Below are 22,648 nucleotides of genomic sequence, written 5' to 3'. Positions count from 1 at the left end.
TTACCAATATAGCGATTTATATATATTTACAGAAAACTATAAAATATTGATAAGGACATCAGAAAATATCTTTAAAAGACATTATGGGATATAATATGAAGATTAAATTTTAATATCATTTTTATTTAAAATAAATAGATGGCGTAAAATAATTTAATGCAAATTGTTGCTATATTTATTATCAATAGCATTGATTAGTAAAATTTGTTAAAATATTAACTAATATATTCTCTAACTGTCAAATATGTCTGTAAAAGTGGAATTTTACCTAGTATTTTGTAACAATTCTATATAATAGAGGAATATCACCTTTATGTCTACTTACTTTTTATAAATAAATTTCTTATACTTGTTTGGAATAAATAATTACCATGCTTTTATATTAATGTATATACACAAATAATTTATTATATAAACTAATAAAAATATATTTCATATTTGTTCCAGGTATATTTATATTAAAATTAGCCTCTTATCTTGAAAATTTTATAACTATATATAGACTAAGGTAACCCGGACGAAGGCCGGGCGAAAGCGGGCCAAAAAACCTGCCCAAAATGGGGTCTGGGGGCAAAGCCCCCAATAATTTTTTAATCCCCCCCCAGGAAAATCCTGGCTACGCTTATGCACCAGGGACAGAAACGGAACAAAGTCCCGCTGAAATACTACTAAAAAACCTAGAGGATTGTTAGATAAAATATTCGAGAGGGTGAACAAAAAGAAGAAGTTAGTATACCACAATCAAAAATTCCAGATAAATGAAAAATTTTGGTCGTGTCTTTAAATAATAAATAAAAAAAATGGGAAGAAGCCATTATTAAAGGCATACTCGGATCACCACGTTATGAAGTAAGTATAACGGGTAATACGATTATACGTCTTACGGACCAATATTAATTAAAGGATACGAATTAGAAGAGAGAACTGAAGTAGAAGAGAAAACCGAAGAGATAGTAAACAAATAGGATGTAATAAAAAATAACGATGAAATGAATCTAAAGGAGAGGGAGGAAGAAGATACAAGTCAAGATCGATATCCCAAAAGGATACGATCGAAACCAGATAGATTAGGGATAAATGATATGTATTAAATTGTTGTTTTTGTTATTTTTGTAAAATGTTATTTATCACTTTTTGTAAATATCATTTTTAGCTAATAAAAAATATCCCCCTTAGCCCCCCCCCACTCCCTGACCCTCGAAAATGTATGCATATATCTTAAACAATAATTTGAAAGAAAGAATGTAAAGGTTGATGTTTTTTTTATAAAACCATTCATCATAATTTATACATATTTGGGAAAATAAATTTATAAATATATAAAATGAACCAAAAATGTTTTTTTTAATAAATGGGATATTAGCCAAAGATAAGTCTTAAGACAAAAGTAAAATGTATTATAATTATTAATAATAGATCCATAAAATTATTAAATAATATAATATACCAAATATAATTTTTTATAAAGTGAGTAATTTTAATTTATTTATCTTAATAAAAGTAAAATGCAATTATAAAACTATTGATAAATTTAAATCATAAATTAAATTAAAAAATTAAAGCACAATACAAACAGTGTAATATTATATGTCATTGATTTAGGTTGAGCTATTGTTGAATAAAAAAAATTAGCTTATTTTTAATGCCGTAGAAAAAATAAAAATAATTTTTAAAAAAATATAACCAAAAAAAATGATGTATTTTAATTTTAGTTTGTTTTTTTATTATTCATGACATGACATGAAGCCACCCAAGCTCAATTACTTATCAAATAAAATGAGAATATAGTATATTAAAAAAAGTTAACCTAATTCCAATATTTAAATAATTAATAACCTTAAGGAATTTTAGATCTATAATATAACAAAATTAATTCAACCAATTTTTTTCCAAATTTTTATAGCAAGAATCCTTACAGCTGTTAACGCATTTAAAAATAAGCAATTAAGCCCAAATTATATTTCACTCAATTAAAAAACCCTTAAAAACTAATTTGATACATCTGATTAATTAATAAACATTCAAATATTCAATATCTGAGTACAAAATAATTAACCAAAATTCAAAAACTCTGAAATGACTCAAAGTACCAATTTAGATTTATAAACCAGAACATGTCAATAATAAGACTCTCAAAGAAAGAAATATTGCTTAAAAATCTAATATTATTTTTAGTTATAAAGTAAGCAATATATTAACTGAATACTTCACTTGATAGAAATCTTATCTCATGATATGCTTAATACAATCACACTATATATTTAACAACACAAGAAGGAGTTATAAAATTATCACTTTAAAGAGAAGGCCACATATTTAAAGGTAAAATTCTGTTGCAACTAGTTTAAATATGCAAACCTGAAGATGAGATGCAATAAAAATCTCATTATTATATATTTAGTATACACACTCTAGTTCCACTCACCATCAGCATTTCTCCTTCTTCATCATAATTCCCACAAACTAATGATATAGTTCAATTACCCCTTTATGAAACCTTTTTTTTTCAATCAAAGCTTTTATATCATGATCACATATAATAAACTGATTTGAAGATAGAAAATAAAAATTATAGAAATATTCCAGATGGAAAAATTTAAATTTATCAGTAAATGGATTATATAATTAATGGCATTTGTCAGCAAAAATTTCATCATATCCTACTTTTATGAATTTTGAACTTTAATTTACAGAACAATATATAAATTTTGCCATAAACATATTCGTGAATTTTAACCTTAAAGGTTTTCCCTCCTTGAGGCATATTATACCACTCTATTGCATCTTAGTGTTCAAGCATACACACTCTGGTTTCACTCACCATTAGTATTTCTCCCTCTTCATCTCAATTCCCCAACACAATAATGTCATTACTAATGATATAGATAAATTACCCCATTGTAAAACCATCTTTGCAATCAAAACTTACATATCATGATCACATATAGTAAACTGATTTAAAGATGAACAATGAAAATTATAAAATCATTCCAGAAAGAAAATTTTAAATTTATTAAACAATACATAGATTTATCCATAAACACATCTGTGATTTTTAACAATAATGATCTTCACCTTCACCTTAAATATGAAAAAAATTCCTAATCCATGAGCCTACCAGACCTCAGCACAGCACCTACCAAATGCAACTGCCCATTATGCAATAAACTTATTAAGGTAACCAAATTGGGGCTATTGCCATCTCATAGTAACCATAAAATAAAGTTTCCTCAATCTGGGCTACCCATCTTATCACCAGCAATTCCTAGAACCCTTAATGCCTTCTCTGCCCTTGCCCTCACAACTAAACAACCCATAGTCACCATTCCCAAATCATGGACTGATGTGCTCACTTACCCAATAATCCTACCTTCACTATCACAAATGCTTCGACGTTCGACCCAGCCGACTCAAATGTAGAAATATTTCTAACGACACCAAAACCATTTGTAATTTCACGAATACCTAAAGGAGCAAGGCTTCAAGTTGTGAGACATCTGTCAAAAAACTTGACTTCCTTGTTAAATAATTATTCTTCTGTAAGACACTGGCTAGACACCCTGTCATTTGCCTTTACTACCTTACAAGTTCCTGATCCTACCAGCAAAAAATCCCTGACCCAACAAATTAAGGATTCTACTATCTACCCATAGGCGTAGCCAGGATTTTCATAAGGGGGGGGAAATAAAAAAATTACTGGGGGCTTCGCCCCTAGACCCCCTTTTGGGCGGGCCTTCGGCCGGGTTACTTTAGTCTATATATAGTCATAAAATATTTTTACAAATTTTAATAAAAAAAATAAGCCTGGAACAAATATGAAATATATTTTTATTAGTTTATATAAAATAAAAATATAATAAATTACTCGTATTGTATATACCTTAATATAAAAGCATGGTAATAATTTATTCCAAACAATTATAAGAAATTTATTTATAAAAAGTAAGTAGACATATAGTTGATTTTAATCTATTATATAGATTTAGTTATAAAATACTAGGTAAAATTCCACTTTTACAGACATATTTGACAGTTAGAGAATATATTACTGTTAATAATTTAGCAAATTTTACTAATCAATGCTCTTGATATTAAATATAGCAACAATTTGCATTTAATTATTTAACGCCATCTATTTATTATAAGTAAAAATAATATTTAAATTTAATATTCATATTATTCATCCCACAATGTCTTTAAAAGATATTTTCTGATGTCCTTATCAAGATAGTTATCTGTAAAATATATAATTCGCTATATTGGTAAAAATTACTTGTTTGTCATTTGATTATTCCACTGTTTGTATTGTGCTTTAATATTTTTTTAATTTATGATTTAATTTTATCAATAGTTTTATAATTATATTTTACTTTTATTAAGATAAATAAATTAAAATTACTTACTTTATAAAAAATTATATTTGATAAATTATATTATTTAGTAACTTTATGGATATATTATTAATACCTATCTTTGGCTTATATTCCATTTATTAAAAAACATTTTTGGTTCATTTTATATATTTATAAATTTATTTTCCCAAAAATCTATAAATTATGATGAATAGTTTTATAAAAAAATATCAACTTTTACATTCTTTCTTTTAAATTATAATTTAAGATATATGCATACATATTTGAGGGTCAGCTAGTGGAAGAAGGACCAAGGGGGATATTTTTTATTAGCTAAAAATGATATTTACAATAAGTGATAAATTTCTGAAGGGGGGGATTTCCCCTTGCCCCCCCCCCCCCATGGCTACGCCTATGAATCTACCCCTTACCCATCAATCACATTACCACATCTTTTACGAGTGACGACACAGATAAAAATAGAAATCACAAAAATGACGTACTCACCAAGACCAGGCTAATATCTAAAAAATTGGATAACCTGAATGTTAAATCCGCCATACGTCTGGCAACCTCCGACAATAAACTGGCTCCCTATGACTTAGTAACTTATCAGGCCCTTCTCCTAAAACACCAATCACACAATTTTAAAAACGAAATACCGACTTACCCTGAAACTCCTCTAATTGCGGCCACTTATACCGCAAGCGACGTTAGAAAGGCTATTCTCTCCTTCAAATGCGATTCCTCACCTCGGTTCGATGGGTTTCGCCCAATATTCTTACAAGACCTAACCGCACCTTACATAACACAACAATGTGACGTTCTAGAAAAAATTACCCAATTAGTCAACCGTATGCTTACTGGAGGCATACCACCCGCCATTATTCCACTGCTATACGGACCTAAACTCATCGCTCTCCATAAACCCAATAAAGATATTCGCCCAATCGCTATTGGAACCACTTGGCGCCGATTAACTGCCAAACTTGTAATTAGCAGATTATTGTTCACAATATCCAATCACCTTTGCCCGAATCAATTAGGAGTCAACGTAAAAGGTGGATGTGAGGTACTACAAACGGATCCCACCAACGATATCCTAGTCAAAATAAACTTCTCGAACGCCTTTAACTCTTTAAGGCGTGGAGCTTTTCTAAATCCTATTCTCACCCTCTACCCAGAATACTCACAATTTATCTTCGATTGTTATGCTAATCCCTCACATCTTTAATTCGGAGATAGATTGATTCCTTCTAACGAAGATATACAACAAGGTGACCCTCTAGGTTCCTTTTTGTTCTGTCTGGTCATTAATATTCTAATACGAGAAATTAATGACCAATGCAACCTAAATCTCCATAACTGGTATATCGCCGATGGCATACTAGGCGGCCCACCGACTGAAGTCACGAAGGCAATCCAAATAATAAAATCCAGCGAGAAAAGTTTGGGACTTTGAGTTAATCAAGACAAAAGCGAATATTGTCCTCTTGGAATCATTGACCTTAACCACGATACTATGTTCAATCATACACCATTGAACGTTTTAACACATCTCGGATCTCCAGTAGGTAAAGACGAGTTCTTTACCAAGTTCTTTGCCGATATCTTACGAGAGATATTCCTTATGCGAGATACACTATCTCGCCTCCCAGCTCACCAAGCTTTCTTCTTATTAAAGAACTACCTTTTAATACCAAGAATTTTATATACACTTCGAGCGTCTCGGATCTTTCAATATGACGTCAACCTTGCTTCACATGAACTGGAGATTAAACGCCTAACAGAAGATATACTCAATCTTAAATTTGGGGAGTTATCATGGCTACAGGCTACCTTACCAACCAAATCCGGCGGTATTGGTATAAGGTCACCTTCCCTACTTTCTGTTAGTGCGTTCATATCCTCTCGCTCGTCCTGCGAGCCCATCATTCAAACGCTAACACAACATCCTGACCCCTTACTCCAACAGGCAATTGATCTATGGAAGTCTCATTAGTCGATCCTCTATCGTCGGCATTACAGAAGGATTGGGATAAACCTCTAGTTGGCAACTCCGTTGCATTCCTTAAATCGAGGAGCCAACCAGAGGACCATTCTCTACTCTTCTCCATTTCCGAAGGTAGTGGATACAAATTTCTTGAAGCCTTCCCATCCCGAAATCTTGACCAGCTCCTAAGCAATGATGTTACGTCACGCCATCGGTCTTAGACTGAATTGCGATATGGTAATACCTTATAACTGTATCCTCTGTCAAACGTCGGTCAACTCCAAAGGCCGTCACTCACTACACTGCAAGCGCTGTAAAGGCAGATTCATTAGGCATTCAAAATGCAATGATACCATTGCCAGGGCCTTAAAATCCGCCGGCATCCCAGAACCTACTGGCCTTTACAATTCAGATGGTAAGCGGCCCGATGGTTCGATTATTATCCCTTGGAAGAGGGGGGAATTCCTAACTTGGGTTTCTCATGCATTGATCCTCTTGCCCCTTCCAATATAAATAGAGATGCCATACTAGATGCCGAGGCGAATAAATTAGCTAAATATTCACCATCTCTTCCCGCCAATTATACATTCCTACCATTAATCGCCACTATCTTAACGTCGTTCGGCTCTCATGCCCTAGACTTCTTTAAAGAGCTAGGAAAACGGATCTCTGCTAGGACCGAGAATCCCAACGAGGGATTCTACCTACGCCAACGATTAGCCATAAACATAGTAAAATACAATTATCTCAGCTTTATTTTTTTAATATCCGAAAAGCCGTAATTGAACATCCTATGCATAGTATAGACTTTGGCCATTTTGTTGCATATTATTATAATGTTAGCGCTAAATTTATATTAATGTATAATTAATCTATGTTATTTTATTTTATTAAATTATTTTACTAATAATGTAATAATATCTTATTATTATAATGAATATAATATTTATATTTTAAATAATCGCTTTTTATTTGTAAATTGATTTCTATAAAGTATAATAATTATAATAAATATCATTTAACAATAAATAAATAGATGGCGTTAAATAATTGAATGCAAATTGTTGCTATATTTATAATCAATAGCATTGATTAGTAAAATTTGTTAAATTATTAACTCTAATATATTCTCTAACTGTCAAATATGTCTGTAAAAGTAGAATTTTACCTAGTATTTTGTAATAATTCTATATAATAGAGGAATATCAACTAGTCTACTTACTTTTTATTAATAAATTTCTTATACTTGCTTGGAATAAATTATTACCATGCTTTTATATTCGTATCAGGTCAATTCAGCAAAACTTTTATCGCGAAACACTTTTTCGCGAAACTTTTATCGCGATGGAATTTTATAGCGAAGGTAATATCGCGAAACCAAATCCGGGAATTTTTTTCCGCGAAACATTTATAATATCGCGAACTTATTATCGCGAATTTATTTTCGCGAAACCTTAACCGCGAATACTTTATAGCGAATACATTCTAGCGAAACTTTGATCGCGAACTCGTTATAGCGAATTTATTTCCGCGAAACCTAAACCGCGAATACTTTAGAGCGAATACATTTTAGCGAAACTTTAATCGCGAACCATTTATAGTGAATTTTCTACCGCGAATGTATTTGCGCGAAATTATTATAGCGAGCGCATGACCGCGAAAATGAATTCATTTTAAGTGAAATTGATATATTCAATATCAATTTACCAACCGAAGTTTTTTAAATCATAAACGCGAATGTTTTAAGAATATTTTATTACTTATTGTTTTTAATAAGCATGTAACCTCTATCTGATGTAATAGAAAATATATTAGTCTTTCTGGTCTCACTCACTCATGGTTGTAAGTATGGAGGGGACATTTTGGGTTAAGTTTTTACCAGAATAAGTTCCCCCCCCCCCACATAAAATTTTAAAGTGTGCTTTATGTCATTTAAAGTAAATGAAATACGTATTTTCCAATCTAGATAAAAAAATATATTAAAAGCTAAGAATTTTTTATTGATTTTCTCAGATTATTTTTAAAAATTATAGAAGATTTTACTGATAATTAATGCCTCCTAATTACAATTTTTAGATAATGCACATCGATATAACTTTCTGATATAAAATTTGAATATTTTGACCTCTCCTTTTTCTTCATTTCGCATAAATAGAAATAACTGCAAAGTTATGATTAATCAAAAAAAAAAATTGAAAATATTCTATTGGATTACATAAATTTGTAATATTTATGAAGAATAAATTATGGAAATAAATCATTAGATCTTCAGTTATTTTAGTTTTTTATTTTTGCTCATTTCACAAGTCTAACTAAAACAATATAAAAATTAAAAAACGTAAAATAGTTTTCATGATTTTTTAAAATAATACCAGTTCAATTTAAATCACAGCGTTTTTATGAAAATACAGCTAAACGCTTCTACTCAAATTATAAGCACTTTTACTCATTTTTTCTAATAAAATGGAATAAAAAAAATCAGGATTTTTCGAAAATAGATAGAAAATGTTCCAAATCAAGAAAATAAAGATATTCCAATATCGGGAAACCAGGGCAAATGGAGTGTTTATTTATTTACCCTTGTCACAATGAGGTTGGCATTAGACTGAAAGTTGTAATGGTCCTGTTGCCTCCTCTCTCCAACACCATTGTCACAATGAGGCGATTTGTCATTGTGAATCAAAACCTAAATATAAAAAGAAATTAATAATAATTAGGAATGTTTAAAGTAAGGCTTTTGAGACCTAAAATAAAAAAAGAAAACAAATATATATATATATATATAAAGAAATTAATAATAATTAGGAATCACGAAATGATGAAATCAATTTCATCCTTTATTCAACAAATTAACAAAATTATTAAAGTAAAAATAATAAAAAAGATTAATAAAAATAAAAATAAAAAATAAAATACAAAAAAGTTAATAATTATGAAAGATGTTTTGTATGGTAAAAATTGGCCTTTTTATACTCTTTACAATCTTCTTATAACTAATATTCATAACTATTCAAATATAATATTTTTATCACGCGTTATAATAATAAATCCAAAAGAATTCCTTATGCAAATTAAATATAAAGTACAACAAAATCCAAAAGAATTCTTTATGCAAATTAAATCTAACATTTACAACAACTCTTACATATTTTATCACGACAAGGGTGAGAGGGGGGGGGGGTTGGTTTGTTAAAAACATTTTCTAAATTTTGAGAATAGTATATAAATGAAGGATAATAAAAAATAATTATAAAAAGTGGCTATATTTTAATTATATTAAATAAATGTCATATTCAATTTTCTCAATTTGTAAATTGCAAAAATTTTTAGGCCCGGCCATACCTCCCATATTCTAAGAGTGAGGTGGGATTTTTAGACTAAAAGGATAAAAAGGGGGAAAGCGCGACAACTGCAATTCTTTTATATATAAATATTGGTGAATAATATTTTTAAAATTATAATTTATAAATTTAAATTGAATATTATCCATATTTATTAAATCAAAATATATAAAAATTATATCCAAATCTACATATTTATCGGAAGGAATTTATTTTATTTAAAAGTTTATTATATATGAAATAAATTTTAACTCTTGGCAATTCATGTCAAAATTCTGCTTTACCATTAATTCGGCCTCTAATAAATCAAATGAGACCGAAGTAGGATTTTTTCGCCTAATCATATTCATTAAACTAATTTCTGAGCCAGCATTTGAATGTAGAATTAAAAATAAATCTTTACATATTTTTTTAGGCTTATATTTACATTTTTATTTAATTCTTTCAAAATATTCTAACTTGATCGTATCCTTCAAAATCAAAGGTTTAAGCTATTTATATCTATAATTACCATAATAGTTTGATAATTCTGAGTAATTTCTTTATATGCTTCAACTTAGGAATAGACAAGATTTATATATTTTAATATCAGCGCCGTTAAATTTGCGGCTGAATAGTTCTACGAACTAATTGTATATTATTCAATATTTCTTGCTTTATTAGTACCAATTGAGTATTTAAACGAGTATATAGTAGCTCGTAAAAGGAAAAAACTATTAGTAAAAAAATTTTGGCAAATCTATGATTTAAGCGACTGAAATAATTTATTCCGAAAATTTTATCGATGTTCAGTATTAATTATAATTTAATTCGTTTAATAGACAGTATAAAGAAAAAGTTTATTAGCAAAATAAGAAAAATTGCCTAATTTGGCATTATTGATAGAATGGAAAATAGCTGGTTTGCGCTAATATTTATTAATTCTTCAGTCATTTTTTTCACACACAAAAAGGTAACCGTACTATAAGAGAAATAAAATCTATTTCACCCATTAAAACGTAAAACAAACCAAATTTCTAGAAGCATTTAATCTGGAACTTAATAATTGAAATTTATTACATTGATTCTTCAATTCGTTTGGTAAATAGTTTTTAGACAAAATAGGATAAAATTGCCACGATTGGCAACATGCGAAACAAACAAATATTTTTGGGTGAGCTCATACCATATGAAATTCCAGATTAGTACTTACTATTCCATCAATCAGTTTTCCTAGTCAATAAACAAAAACTAATACTAATAAGAGAAATAGACAATAGCACACCTTTAAGTATGAACAGGGTTACCATTCTCCCCCCATCAGCGGGAGACTCCTGCAAATTTTTTAGTTTACACGCAGATATCTCTTTCCCGCAAAACTACCGCAATTGGAAATCTCCCGCAAAAATCTACCGCAATTTTTTTATTTCTCCCACAATTTTTTAAAAAAGTATTTTAACGTTTTTAATATGTAAATAATAATTTTGAGACATTGATTATTATTTTTATATTTTTAAAATAAATTTTAAATATTTATTCGAAAAACATGTCTAGTTTGTAAATTTCTTTCTATCCTGTTTTATTTTTATCCAATAATAAATCAACATTATTTCATTCATATTAGTCAGTACAGGGGAGTATATCAACATCGATTGCAATACAAAAATATTCTCAAAATGAAACTATATTTGCGGAAATCGTATACATCTATTATGTAGTTCAACATTCACAGAGCTCTATATATATCATTAAAATGTGATCTAATAAGGAAAATAATAAAACATTTCCCTCGATCCTTCGCAATTTCAACAAGAATAAGAACATTTCAATAAAACTGTTAAAATTAATTTTTTCCTCGGATAGTGAAAAATCCAACAATATAGCTAGCCACATATTGGTAAATATAGTTGTTTCAGGGTTATCAATAATTTGCATGCCAGCTTTCTGGGCTGATAATGCCTCTGTAAATTTTGGCAAAAACTAAAGTTAGCGAATTGAGGCAGCACAAATGAATTAATACCAATTGGCTGTATATGCCATATATACTACATAATTCTTGCAAGAAGGCAATTAATGTACTATCTATGGATGTCGAAATAATTGTGATGAAATGTTTTAACGAATTTAGTTCAACTAAAGGAGTTAATGAATTAAAAGAGTTGGTGAAGTGGTCTGACTTTGAATGGTGTGAGTTGTTGCGATATATACCTATCAGGTGGTTGTCATTACCTGCCATCGATAGAATTTTAAAATTTTACAAACCCTTAAAAAAATACTTCTTAAATAAAGATTTTAAAGGCTGTCCTAAAATTTTTAAAAATTTTTTCGAGTATGAAATGGCAGAAGCATATTTGGGATTCGTTTCACATGTAGGAAATCTACTGCATGCAGTTAATATTCAGTTGCAATCAGAATATTCTTTATTAAAAATGATTTACAAAATCATGCTACAGCTCTGTTCATCTCTATAGTTAAAAATTGATATAAATTTTATGGCGCTATTGCTAAAAATATTATTATTAAAATGTTCAAATAATACTCTAATTAATACATTTTTAAATGAAGCAGATATTTTTATTAAGACAATTTTAGAATATTTACAATCAAAATTTGATTTTAATAACTCTATTTACAATTGTATAAATATTATGACATTGGAACAGAAACCATCAATTGATGGTTTTTATAATTTAATAAATATATTAAAAATACCGAAAGACATTGATGTCTTGTTTGAAGAGATTGTAATTCTCTCCATTTTTTATGATTCGCCAATACTTCTCCTTACCTCATTCTTATGCCTCATCCGAGCGCATTTTTAGCCTGAAGAGGACTGCCTGGAAAAAGGAGAGAAATCGCATTTAACAACATTAGAGAACGAGCTAATGGTTAAATAATGTATAATATGTCATGCCAGGAATTTTATAATCTCAATAACGACGGTAAACATTTAGTTCTATTATTTAAATCTCAAATAAAATATAATTAAGTTTTAGCAATGGCGCCATAAAATTTATTGTCAATTTTTAACTGTAAAGATGGACACATCTGCAGCATAATTTTGTGAATCTTTGTTAAGATTCTTCTGATTGCAACTCACATTCTACATGTGAAATCATTCCTAAATATACCTCTGCCATTCATTGTTGAAAAAAATTTTCAAAATGTTAGGACTATTTAAGAAATATTTTTTAAAGGTTTATAAAATTTTAAAATTCTATCGATGGCGGGTATTAGGAACATATCGCAACCAACATTGTGCTGACTCACTTCTGTAAATACACTCTGTTTTTACCAAATTCACTGAGGCATTATCAGATCAGAAAGCTGACATGCAATTTATTGATCATCTCGAATCTGATATATTTACCAAGATTATGTTTGTTAAGTAATAAATGCAAATTTAGTAATTATAGTAGAGCTATAGAGAGAATAAAAATATTTTCAACCAATAAAGATATACGTTAGAAAATTTCACATGTAGAAAGTTTAGATATTCTTGAGATAATAAAAATAGGAAAGGTGATTGAGGATGAAGAAGCTTATGACAAAATAATTAATAAAATTGATAATATAAAAATAGAGGGAGACACAACCGAAATAAAACAAATAGAAATGCAGAAAGACAATCAGCTGATACGGATAGAAGAATGATAAAATACGATGATAGAAATAGAGGGGTGGATGCACAAACGTATTACGTTCATAGAAATCAATGGAGGCCTAGATACGACAGTTATCAAAGAAATAATTATCAAGAGAATAATTTCAATCCTCGTTTTCAAAACAATTTTAATCCTCGATATCAAAACAATTTTAATTCGAGACATGCAAATAATTATGAACTAGGTTATCGGAATAATTATAATCCTAGAGTTTATGATAATAATAGGGGGTATAATGGGACAAGACCGTATAATAATTTTATAAGATTTAACAATAAAAATAATTATAATAACAACTACAATAACTATAGATATAATAATGATGATAATTATAAATATAATGAAAATAATTATAGATATTATAGACATCAAAACGAATCAAGATACATACCAAGATACAATAATAATCGAAACAATAATCAGTCATACAACAACATATATAGAGACAATAATAATAATCTATCCAGATATTCGAATAATATAAATACCGTCGATATAGAAGAAATAAAAGAGGATAATAATGATAAAAAGAAACACAATTTATTTAACGTTGATGTGAATAATATGGAAGATGATGACAAGGCAAATGATGCTTACAAAGTTACGATATACCTTAACGATATACCGATAGACATGCAGATCGATACCGTGTCGTGATTTTCGATATTGCCGATTAATATTGCTAGAAAGTTAGGAATCAAAGTCTTGAATAAATCGGACACGAAACTGACTGGCTATGAAGGGAAAAGAATTAAGGTGCTAGGAATCGTTCAAATAAAAGTGAGATATGAAGACAAAACTCAAAACCTAGATGCGTATGTAGTCGAAAGTGACAAGAATGCACTTCTGGGAAGAACGTCGATAAAAGTTTTTGGAAACATACTTAATAAATTTGTGAATCTAATCGAGGAAAGTGATAATGATACGATAGAAAAATTAATAAAAGAATGCAATTCAAAAATTAATAAAAAACCTATATATCGTAGTGATGTTAAATTACATTTGAAACAAGATGCTAAAATAAAAATTATACCACCAAGACGCGTTCCATATAAAAGACTTGATTTAATAACAAAAGAATTACAAAAATGGATTGATGACAAGATAATAGAACCGGTAGATGAAGTACGATAGGCAAGTCCACTCACTCCAGTTTATAAAAGTGATGGGTCATTGAGACTATGTGCTGATTTTAAAAATACGATAAACCCTGTATTAGAGGGCTTTAAATATCCGATACCACGTATTAATGATTTAATTTCAAAATTATCGAAAGGAAAAAAATTTACGAAAATTGACTTCAAAAACGCGTTTCTTTAAATACCAATACATAAAGAATCTAGAGATTTGCTTACAATATCAACGCACAAGGGTTATTATAGATTCACGAGATTACCTTTTGGTTTAAAAACGTCATCACCAATTTTTCAATGCACCATGGATAAAATTTTCTGAGATATGAAAGATGTCATATTTTACATAGATGATTTATTGATAACTGGTGATGATGATTGTTAAATATATTAAATATGACCAAAATTGAATATTATATTTTTTAGTTTAAAAGGTCACTGTAATAAAAGATAAGAAAAAATCGGTAACGAAAAATGAAATTGTAAAGGACAAATGTACTTTGTTAACATGTAAATACGCTATTATAAAAAATGTATATAATGACAAGAATTTTGTATATAGATATATATAATAAAATTAAATTTGAAAATGAACAAAGAGTTCTCCCGTTGCCTTCCACTAAATTAAAAATGATACAATACATCTGAACAACATAAAAAAGTTTTTGACAAAATAACAAAATATGGATTGACACCAAACTTCAACAAGAGTATGTTTATGAGGAAGGAGATAAGATCTTTGGGACATGATATAGATAAAAAAGGCATACATCCAAATGAAGACAAAATCAAAGCCATTACAAACATGTCGAAACCAACAACAAAAGAGGAGTTAGCAACATTTTTAGGCATGGCCAGTTATTACAGAAAATTTTTGTGTAACTTTGCAGACTTAGCAGACTTAGCAGACCCGCTGTACAAGATTGTAAACAAAGAGAAGTGGATATGGGAAGATGTATATCAGAAGAGTTTTGATGATTTGAAAACATTGATTAGTAGTCCGCCAACTTTAAATTTTTACAATCCCGAATTGCCTATAGGAATTGCTACTGACGCTTCGAAAAAAGGATTAGGTGCCATATTATTTCACATTAAAGGTGATGGTAAAGAAAAACCTATAGCATTGGCGTCGAGAACTTTATTAAAAGCCGAAAAAAATTATACGAACATTGAAAGAGAGGCTCTATCTATAACATATGCTATGAAAAAATTTCAAGAATATTTGATTGGGACAAAATTGATAGTAACAGATCACAAACCGCCAATATATTTGTTTTCAAAAACACTCAAAGAGAATACTTCAATATCAATGCGTTTACAAAAGTGGAATTTAGCAATGGGAGCTTATGATTACACAATAATATATAGACCGGGGAAACAGAACTTGGTGCCAGATTGTTTATCAAAATTACCATTGACAAATACAGAAAATGCGATAAAGAATATAGAAGATGAAAAAATTGATGACAAATTATGGGAAATCCCAATAAACTTCAATAGAATAGTTAAAGAAACAAATATGGATGAAGAATTAATGGAAATAATTGATGATATTAGGAAAAACAACCCGATTAAAAATAAAACATACAAAAATATGGAGATAGAATTAAGCTTGGTGAAAGATTGTCTTTTTAAGGAGAACAGAATAATAATACCGATGAACATGAGAAAGGAGATCTTACGTGAATCACACAAGGGACATCTAGGAGCAGGCAAAACGAAATTGTTAGCAAGAGATTACTTGTGGTGGCCTGGTATAAACACAGAAATAGATCAAGAAGTGAAAAATTGTGATACATGCAATAAATACGCTGATAACCCACATAACATACAAAACACATGGGAGGAAGCAACTATGTTTTTTGAAAGAGTGCATATAGACTTTGCAAATATTGAAAATGACAACTTTATGGTATTTATTGATGCATATAGCAAATTTCCAATAATAACACGGATGAAAAACTTAACAACTGAATCTACGAAAAAAGAATTAATGAGAATCGTTAGTTTATTTGGAATACCATACAAAATAGTTACGGACAATGGTACTAATTTTACCAGCCATTTATTTAAAAAATTTTGTGAAGATCGTGGAATAAATCACATACTCATAGCACCGCATCATCATCAATCAAATGGGCAATGTGAACGCTTGGTAAGAACGATGAAAATGAGCATGAAAAGAAACATGGAAAACAACAAGAAAATCGATGTGGACATTGCGTTGGAAAAATTTTTGTTCAATTACAGAAACACGCCTAATGATACAACAAAGATGATACCTAGCAAATTGATGTTTTCAAGAACAATGAGGACTAAATGGGATTTAATCAAACCAATGGAAGAATATATTTAAGAGGAAAATATCGGACAATAGAGATATAGATGTAGGAGAGAAAATTTGGTATAAAACGTTTAAAGAAAATATTTGGGACAAAATGGTGATACAAAAAGAAGGAAACTTAACGTACAGAATAGACAATGGACATCATATTATTAGGAGACATTTGGATCAAATAAAGAAGAGAGCATCGATAGATAATACTGAAAAATTTTTTAGAGGGGGAAGAAGTGAACAAGTTCAAGTTCAAAAAAAACAAGTTCAAGTTCAACAAAATTCGAAAATTCAATATCAAAAAAGCGAGAATATGACTACGACATAGAAAATGATTGTTATAAATAAAAAAAAATTTTGTAAAAAAAAATATATATATATAATTTTGAAAGAGAAATGGGATGATCAATACAAACAGCATTTCAACAAGCAATGTTCAACCAACGACGTGCAACCAACGATGTTTCATGATGTTCGATAATCGATTCAACAAACGATAATCAGATGGTCAAACAAACAATCTAAAGATATACGTGCAAATGACTAATGGAGCTATTGAGAAACGAATGACTGTAAGTGAAGATAAGAAAATGAGGAAAGAAGAAAAAAAAAGAGAGGGAAATGTTAATATATAAATTTTGCATATTTTAATAACCTTTGAAATTTATATTTTCTTAATTTCTTTTTAAATTTATTTAATGACCTTTTTTTCTTTTTGTGAAATATATTTTGTGCGACCTTTAAAAAAAGATATCGTATTTGTATATGTAAAACGTTAAAATAACTTAACCTTAAAACAAATTGTAAACTGTAACTTTTCTTAAAGTAACCTTAAAACAAATTGTAAATTATATATATGTAAATAGTATTAAAATAATAATATATATAGTTGTAAAATTTTCAATATCTTCAGTAGTGGTAATAGTAATAAAAATAAAGTTAAATTAAATAAAAGATTTCAAATATTTTTTTGGTTTTTCTTTACCTGCCTTCCATGAATATAACATGGATTTTTCACTATTTGAGGGGAAAAAATTCAATAGTTTTATTGAAACGCCCTTAATTTTGTTGAACAAGGGGAAAATTTCCCTTATTAGATGCATCTGTTAGAATTGCGTATATATGCCCATCTTTCAAATCGTCAAAAATTGACCTCCTGGATTTAGGTCTTAAAACATTAATGATAGCCTTGCTCATTTTTGTTCTACAAGTATAATTTTCATTTATATTAAAGTCGTTATTATGGAAAATAGATTATACCAACATTGTGATGATAAGTATCTCTGTGAATGTTGTACTACAAGATAAGTACAATTGCCGCAACTGTAGTTGCATCTGTATTATATCTTATTTTGGAGTACCTTATTATGTATTTAAACGTGATACGTGATAATTAAGCGCCCCTATAATGTTATACACACACACGGTAGATTTCCAATATTGGTCATTTTGAGGGACATTTGCATAAAATATATTTTTAATTGTAAAATTAAAATCGTTTTTTTATATTTAAAAAAGATCGTTGGTTTTTTTTATAAATTAATATATTTTAATAAATCAAGATGTTATTGTATTTTGAAAAATAGTTACCGTTTGTATTTATATAAACTAATTATAAAAAATAATAGGCGGATAATTAAATTCAAAATCCCGGCCGAAGGCCGCCCGCAAAAATTTTTTTTTTTAGCAATTTTTATATTTCTACCGCAATTTTTATGTTTCTCCCGCATAATACCAAATTCTCCCGCAATTTGAAAATTTTGACCTGGCAACCCTGAGTATGAACCAAGTTGAATTTCAAAAATTTGAATCAAATTTAGATTGAACAAAGAATCTAAAGAAAGCTATTATGATAAAAAAATTAAATGAAATATCTTAAAAAAATATTACTATCATTATTTATAAAATCAACTTTTTTCCTATTTCAAAATATGAGGATTTAAAGATAAAAGGCTAACTCGATATTTTAGCCAAAAGAAAATTAAGCTTGGAAACTTTTCCGACAGATGACCTAACTTGCGACAACTTTGGAAAATGTTATATCAAAATGAAATAGACTGGTTATGGTAAAATTTAAAATAATTAGTATAGCTAATTATTTTCATCAAGCGAATAGGTTGACCTATTGTTTAATAAAAAAAATTTAGATCATTTTTAATGCCGTAAAAAAAATAAAAATAATTTTTAAAAAAATATAACCAAAAAAAATGATGTATTTTAATTTTAGTTTTATTTTTATTATTCATGACATGACCACGAAGCCACCCAAGCTCAATTACATTGTTATCAAATCAAATGAGAATATAGTATATTAAAAAAGTTAACCAAATGCCAATATTTAAATAATTAATAACCTTAAGGAATTTTAGAGGTATAATATAACAAAATTAATTCAACCAATTTTTTTTATAGCAAGGTAAATATCGTAACTTGAACTGCGAACTCATTAGAGAAGCATCATTGAAATTAGAGGGGGGATAGATAGTTATGAAATAATTATCATTATTTGAAAAATTGGAAAGGGATGAATGGTATTTTCTTTTTTTAATTTTTTATATTTGGTAGGAGGTTAAAAGTTTTGAGAGGGTTGATATCATTTATAGATAGGTATACAAGCCCCTGTTAAAGTGAATACATTATATTCTCCACAGTCCTTTTCTTAAGTTAAAATAGGAAATGGTATAGCAAGTATTATCTTATTTTAATAGATCCCTTTAGTTCATATTTTTTTTATATCTAATTTACATATAGAATAAATATCCTTACAAAATAAATTTCCTTATAAAAAGTTTTTTAAAAAAGATTTTTTTATTTATTGAATATGTGAAGGAAAAAGTAGAGCATTGCTATATCATATCGTCTAAACCAATAGTTTGTTTGTTAAATATATATAACTGAAGTGTAAAATTTTAAAATCACTGATTTGGACAAAGACTGGTTAAAATCGTTTTAAACTTTGCCCTTTAGTGTAATACTTGAGTATTATTTTATAATAATATTTTAATAATAATGTTGCTCATCAAAAGGGATCATATTTATAAGGGACAACAACTATATGACTCAAGGGCTAGGAATATGAATTTTAAAATAATTTTATAATGCATGACGAAAGGTAGTTATTTTTGAAATATTAATCGTGGGATTGATGTGGTAGAGAAAGACTTCGTCACATAAAGAATTTGTAAATACCCTCATAAAATCTGTATCTTGATGAATGAGTCTGTATGTAGCTAGCTAAATTTTATACCAAAGTAGAACTTCCTATATTTTTGTCACAAAAAAATAATGCAAATATAAAAAATTTGGGACTATTATATAAAAACAAAGAAAATTTTTATTATTTGTAGATAAGAATTTAAAAAATTAAACATTAAATGTTATATTAATAGCGATTCCTTTAAGATAATCTAATCTTGATCAGTCAGAAACAAGTTACTATTCTCGCATTTAGATTTAGATATTTTTTTCTCGAGGTAGAGGGTGTTTCATTAGAATTATATTGAGCAATTTTTAACTGTCAACCATTGTTGTTTTTTTAAGCCTAGAATATAAATTATATAGTTTATTAGTAAATCTTTATACTTTTTAAATCATTTTAAAATAATAGATATATAGATAACTTGATATAAATTTCCACATGTTTGGATGGTGACTTGTTAGGAGGGAACTGAAGCATCTATGCCACCCTTCAACCGCGTTGTTGGTTTTCGCTTCCCCGTTATTGGTAACAATTCCATAGTTCAATATTAAACAAAGCAGGTAGTCTGCCTCTACCAAACGTTTTACCAATGTAAGCTTTTCAAAAGTTTCAATTAGAGGCTAAAGTAACAATTGATTATTAGAATAAAATTCGGAGTTTATTAGTAATTCAAATGTTTCAACTACATTTAAGGGTGGCACAAATGCTAAGCAAACCATCATTCTAAGTTGTATATTAAATTCCACATCTGTTTTATATTTCTGCGATATTTTTGGATATTTTTGAATGTTTCGCCAAAAGGATTGGCCAAAATGGAAATAGCAACATTTGTGTTGCGAACTGGGAAACACTTCATTAAAAGCTTTTACCCTGGCCATTTCAAAATCCGTCATTATTTTTTTTGAAGTTGATATTAAGTTGTCACCTATAATAGTAAATATACTTTTATATGTTTCATAATCCTTTCTATTGGTCAATATATATATGAGAGGTAAATCATTATTATTTTTAATCCCATGAATTGTATAAATTTGCGTAAATAAAGGTGGCGACGATTTAAATGTACCATCAGAAAACCAATGTTCGCATGAAGCTAAGAAGTCTAAATTTTTTCTTGTTCCAAATATGATAACATGGTCGGGAACCTAGCATACATGATAAATAAATAAGCAATTATAATAAAGTGATTCTTATCGGGCAGTTATCGCAATAAAAATGAAGGATTTAGTTATATTTGTTCAAAAAATTTATAGAAAATCTTACCGGACCATCATCATTAAGTATGAAATCCTCATACTTATCTGTAATTGAATATTCATGCGGAATTACCAGCTCAATAAGGCTGCTAGGATTCGGAGGTGCAAAACTGTTTGAACTCCGCGTTCGGTGAATTATACGTTTCATAAGATTCGGTGATGGTAGTGCCATTGATATAGAATCACTTAATCGAGATACGTGTTTCGCCACAATAAAGTTTGGAGTTTCCATAGTATTATTCAAAGCTTCATTCTTAATTGAATTGATTATTTTCTTGGTTTCCATTTCGATTGGATTTTCTGGATGATTGTGTATTTCTTTATTATCTTTTATCTTACCATTTATTTTTGTAAGTCGTACGGGACATTTAAAAATATCCTGATTGATACATCTATAATAATTAATATCTGAGACTACTTTATCCAGGCGGAACAAATAATTTTTAAAAGTTAGGATCTCCTTATTTTTGCTTGATAACATATTTTATAAGACTCCGAAATAAAGAGGAATGGCGAAAATATTTATAATTTATAACCAAAGGAATGGCACCAGCCAGACGAGAAAATTTTTTTTTTTAAATTTCGGCAATATTTTTTTTTTAAAATAGTTATAATTTATCAAATATGTCATTAATTATTTGTTAATTTTTAGTGTAGCTATTTTTTTAATTATATTTTAAAATTATTTAAGATTCAATAAGAACCCATATCAAAATATTATATTTAAATTAATTGAAATTAATGCCGAGTTATTATACTAAAAATTTTATCACGCCCCCCCCCCCTTCAAATAAACAGAAAAGATAAAAAGATATCTATAAAGATCGTAAAATAATAAATTAATAAATATTTTAAATTGAGGAAATCCCTTATTTCACTTAGATGTAATTTATTTTTGAATTGCCATTTAAAATTGATATTCTAAACAGTAATGTTGTAGAATTTATTCATCTACACTGTTTAAGAATAGTGACTGCCAAAACCACGGTTGTGCATTTGACCGGTCAAATGTTTAAAATCAAATAAATATTTTTTTATATTGAATATCATCATTTTCTTTAATATTTTTTAATCAATTTTCTTTTTGTCTAAATCTTCAGTCAATTTCTTTAGTAAGATTATTGACACAAATCGACCAATTTCTTTCCGAAGAAGAAGTAGATCTAGGAATTGTTAGTAATGCCACTTCTCTTAATGGCCATGGTGGTCAAATCTAATTTCATTGCTTGAGATTGAAATCTGATTGCTTCTTATGGAAGTTATTGCTTTCTCCATGATTTTCTATTAAAAGCCGCTTTTATTTCTGAAATTTATGATATAACTTGAAATATTTTGATCACCACCTTGTATGCCTAATCCTCCCCCCTTCAATTGACCCGTCAAAATTTAGTCATT

The 22,648-nt window shown here is 28.6% G+C and overlaps 1 protein-coding gene across 1 annotated transcript; it reads right to left on the bottom strand.

The window, feature by feature from the left end:
• Positions 1–20,617: 20,617 nt before the first annotated feature.
• On the bottom strand, positions 20,618–21,734 carry LOC135925452 (uncharacterized). The gene is made up of 2 exons (XM_065460784.1): positions 21,261–21,734; positions 20,618–21,142 (listed from the first exon to the last, which is right to left on the bottom strand). Exons 1-2 carry the CDS (start codon positions 21,732–21,734, stop codon positions 20,618–20,620), a joined length of 999 nt encoding a protein of 332 aa, XP_065316856.1.
• Positions 21,735–22,648: the final 914 nt, after the last annotated feature.

This window comes from Gordionus sp. m RMFG-2023, chromosome 1, assembly GCF_954871325.1.
Source record: "Gordionus sp. m RMFG-2023 chromosome 1, tfGorSpeb1-WG-v2, whole genome shotgun sequence".
Taxonomy (NCBI): domain Eukaryota; kingdom Metazoa; phylum Nematomorpha; class Gordioida; order Chordodea; family Parachordodidae; genus Gordionus; species Gordionus sp. m RMFG-2023.
This window is presented reverse-complemented; position numbering and strand designations above follow the sequence as displayed.

What these genes read in the sequence shown, in the direction of transcription:
- LOC135925452 (XM_065460784.1), bottom strand. Translation starts at nt 21,734, where the DNA reads ATGTTATCAAGCAAAAATAAGGAGATCCTAACTTTTAAAAATTATTTG. An exon ending in TACTTAATGATGATGGTCCG is followed by an intron (nt 21,143 to 21,260) that starts GTAAGATTTTCT and finishes CATGTATGCTAG; the next exon opens with GTTCCCGACCATGTTATCAT.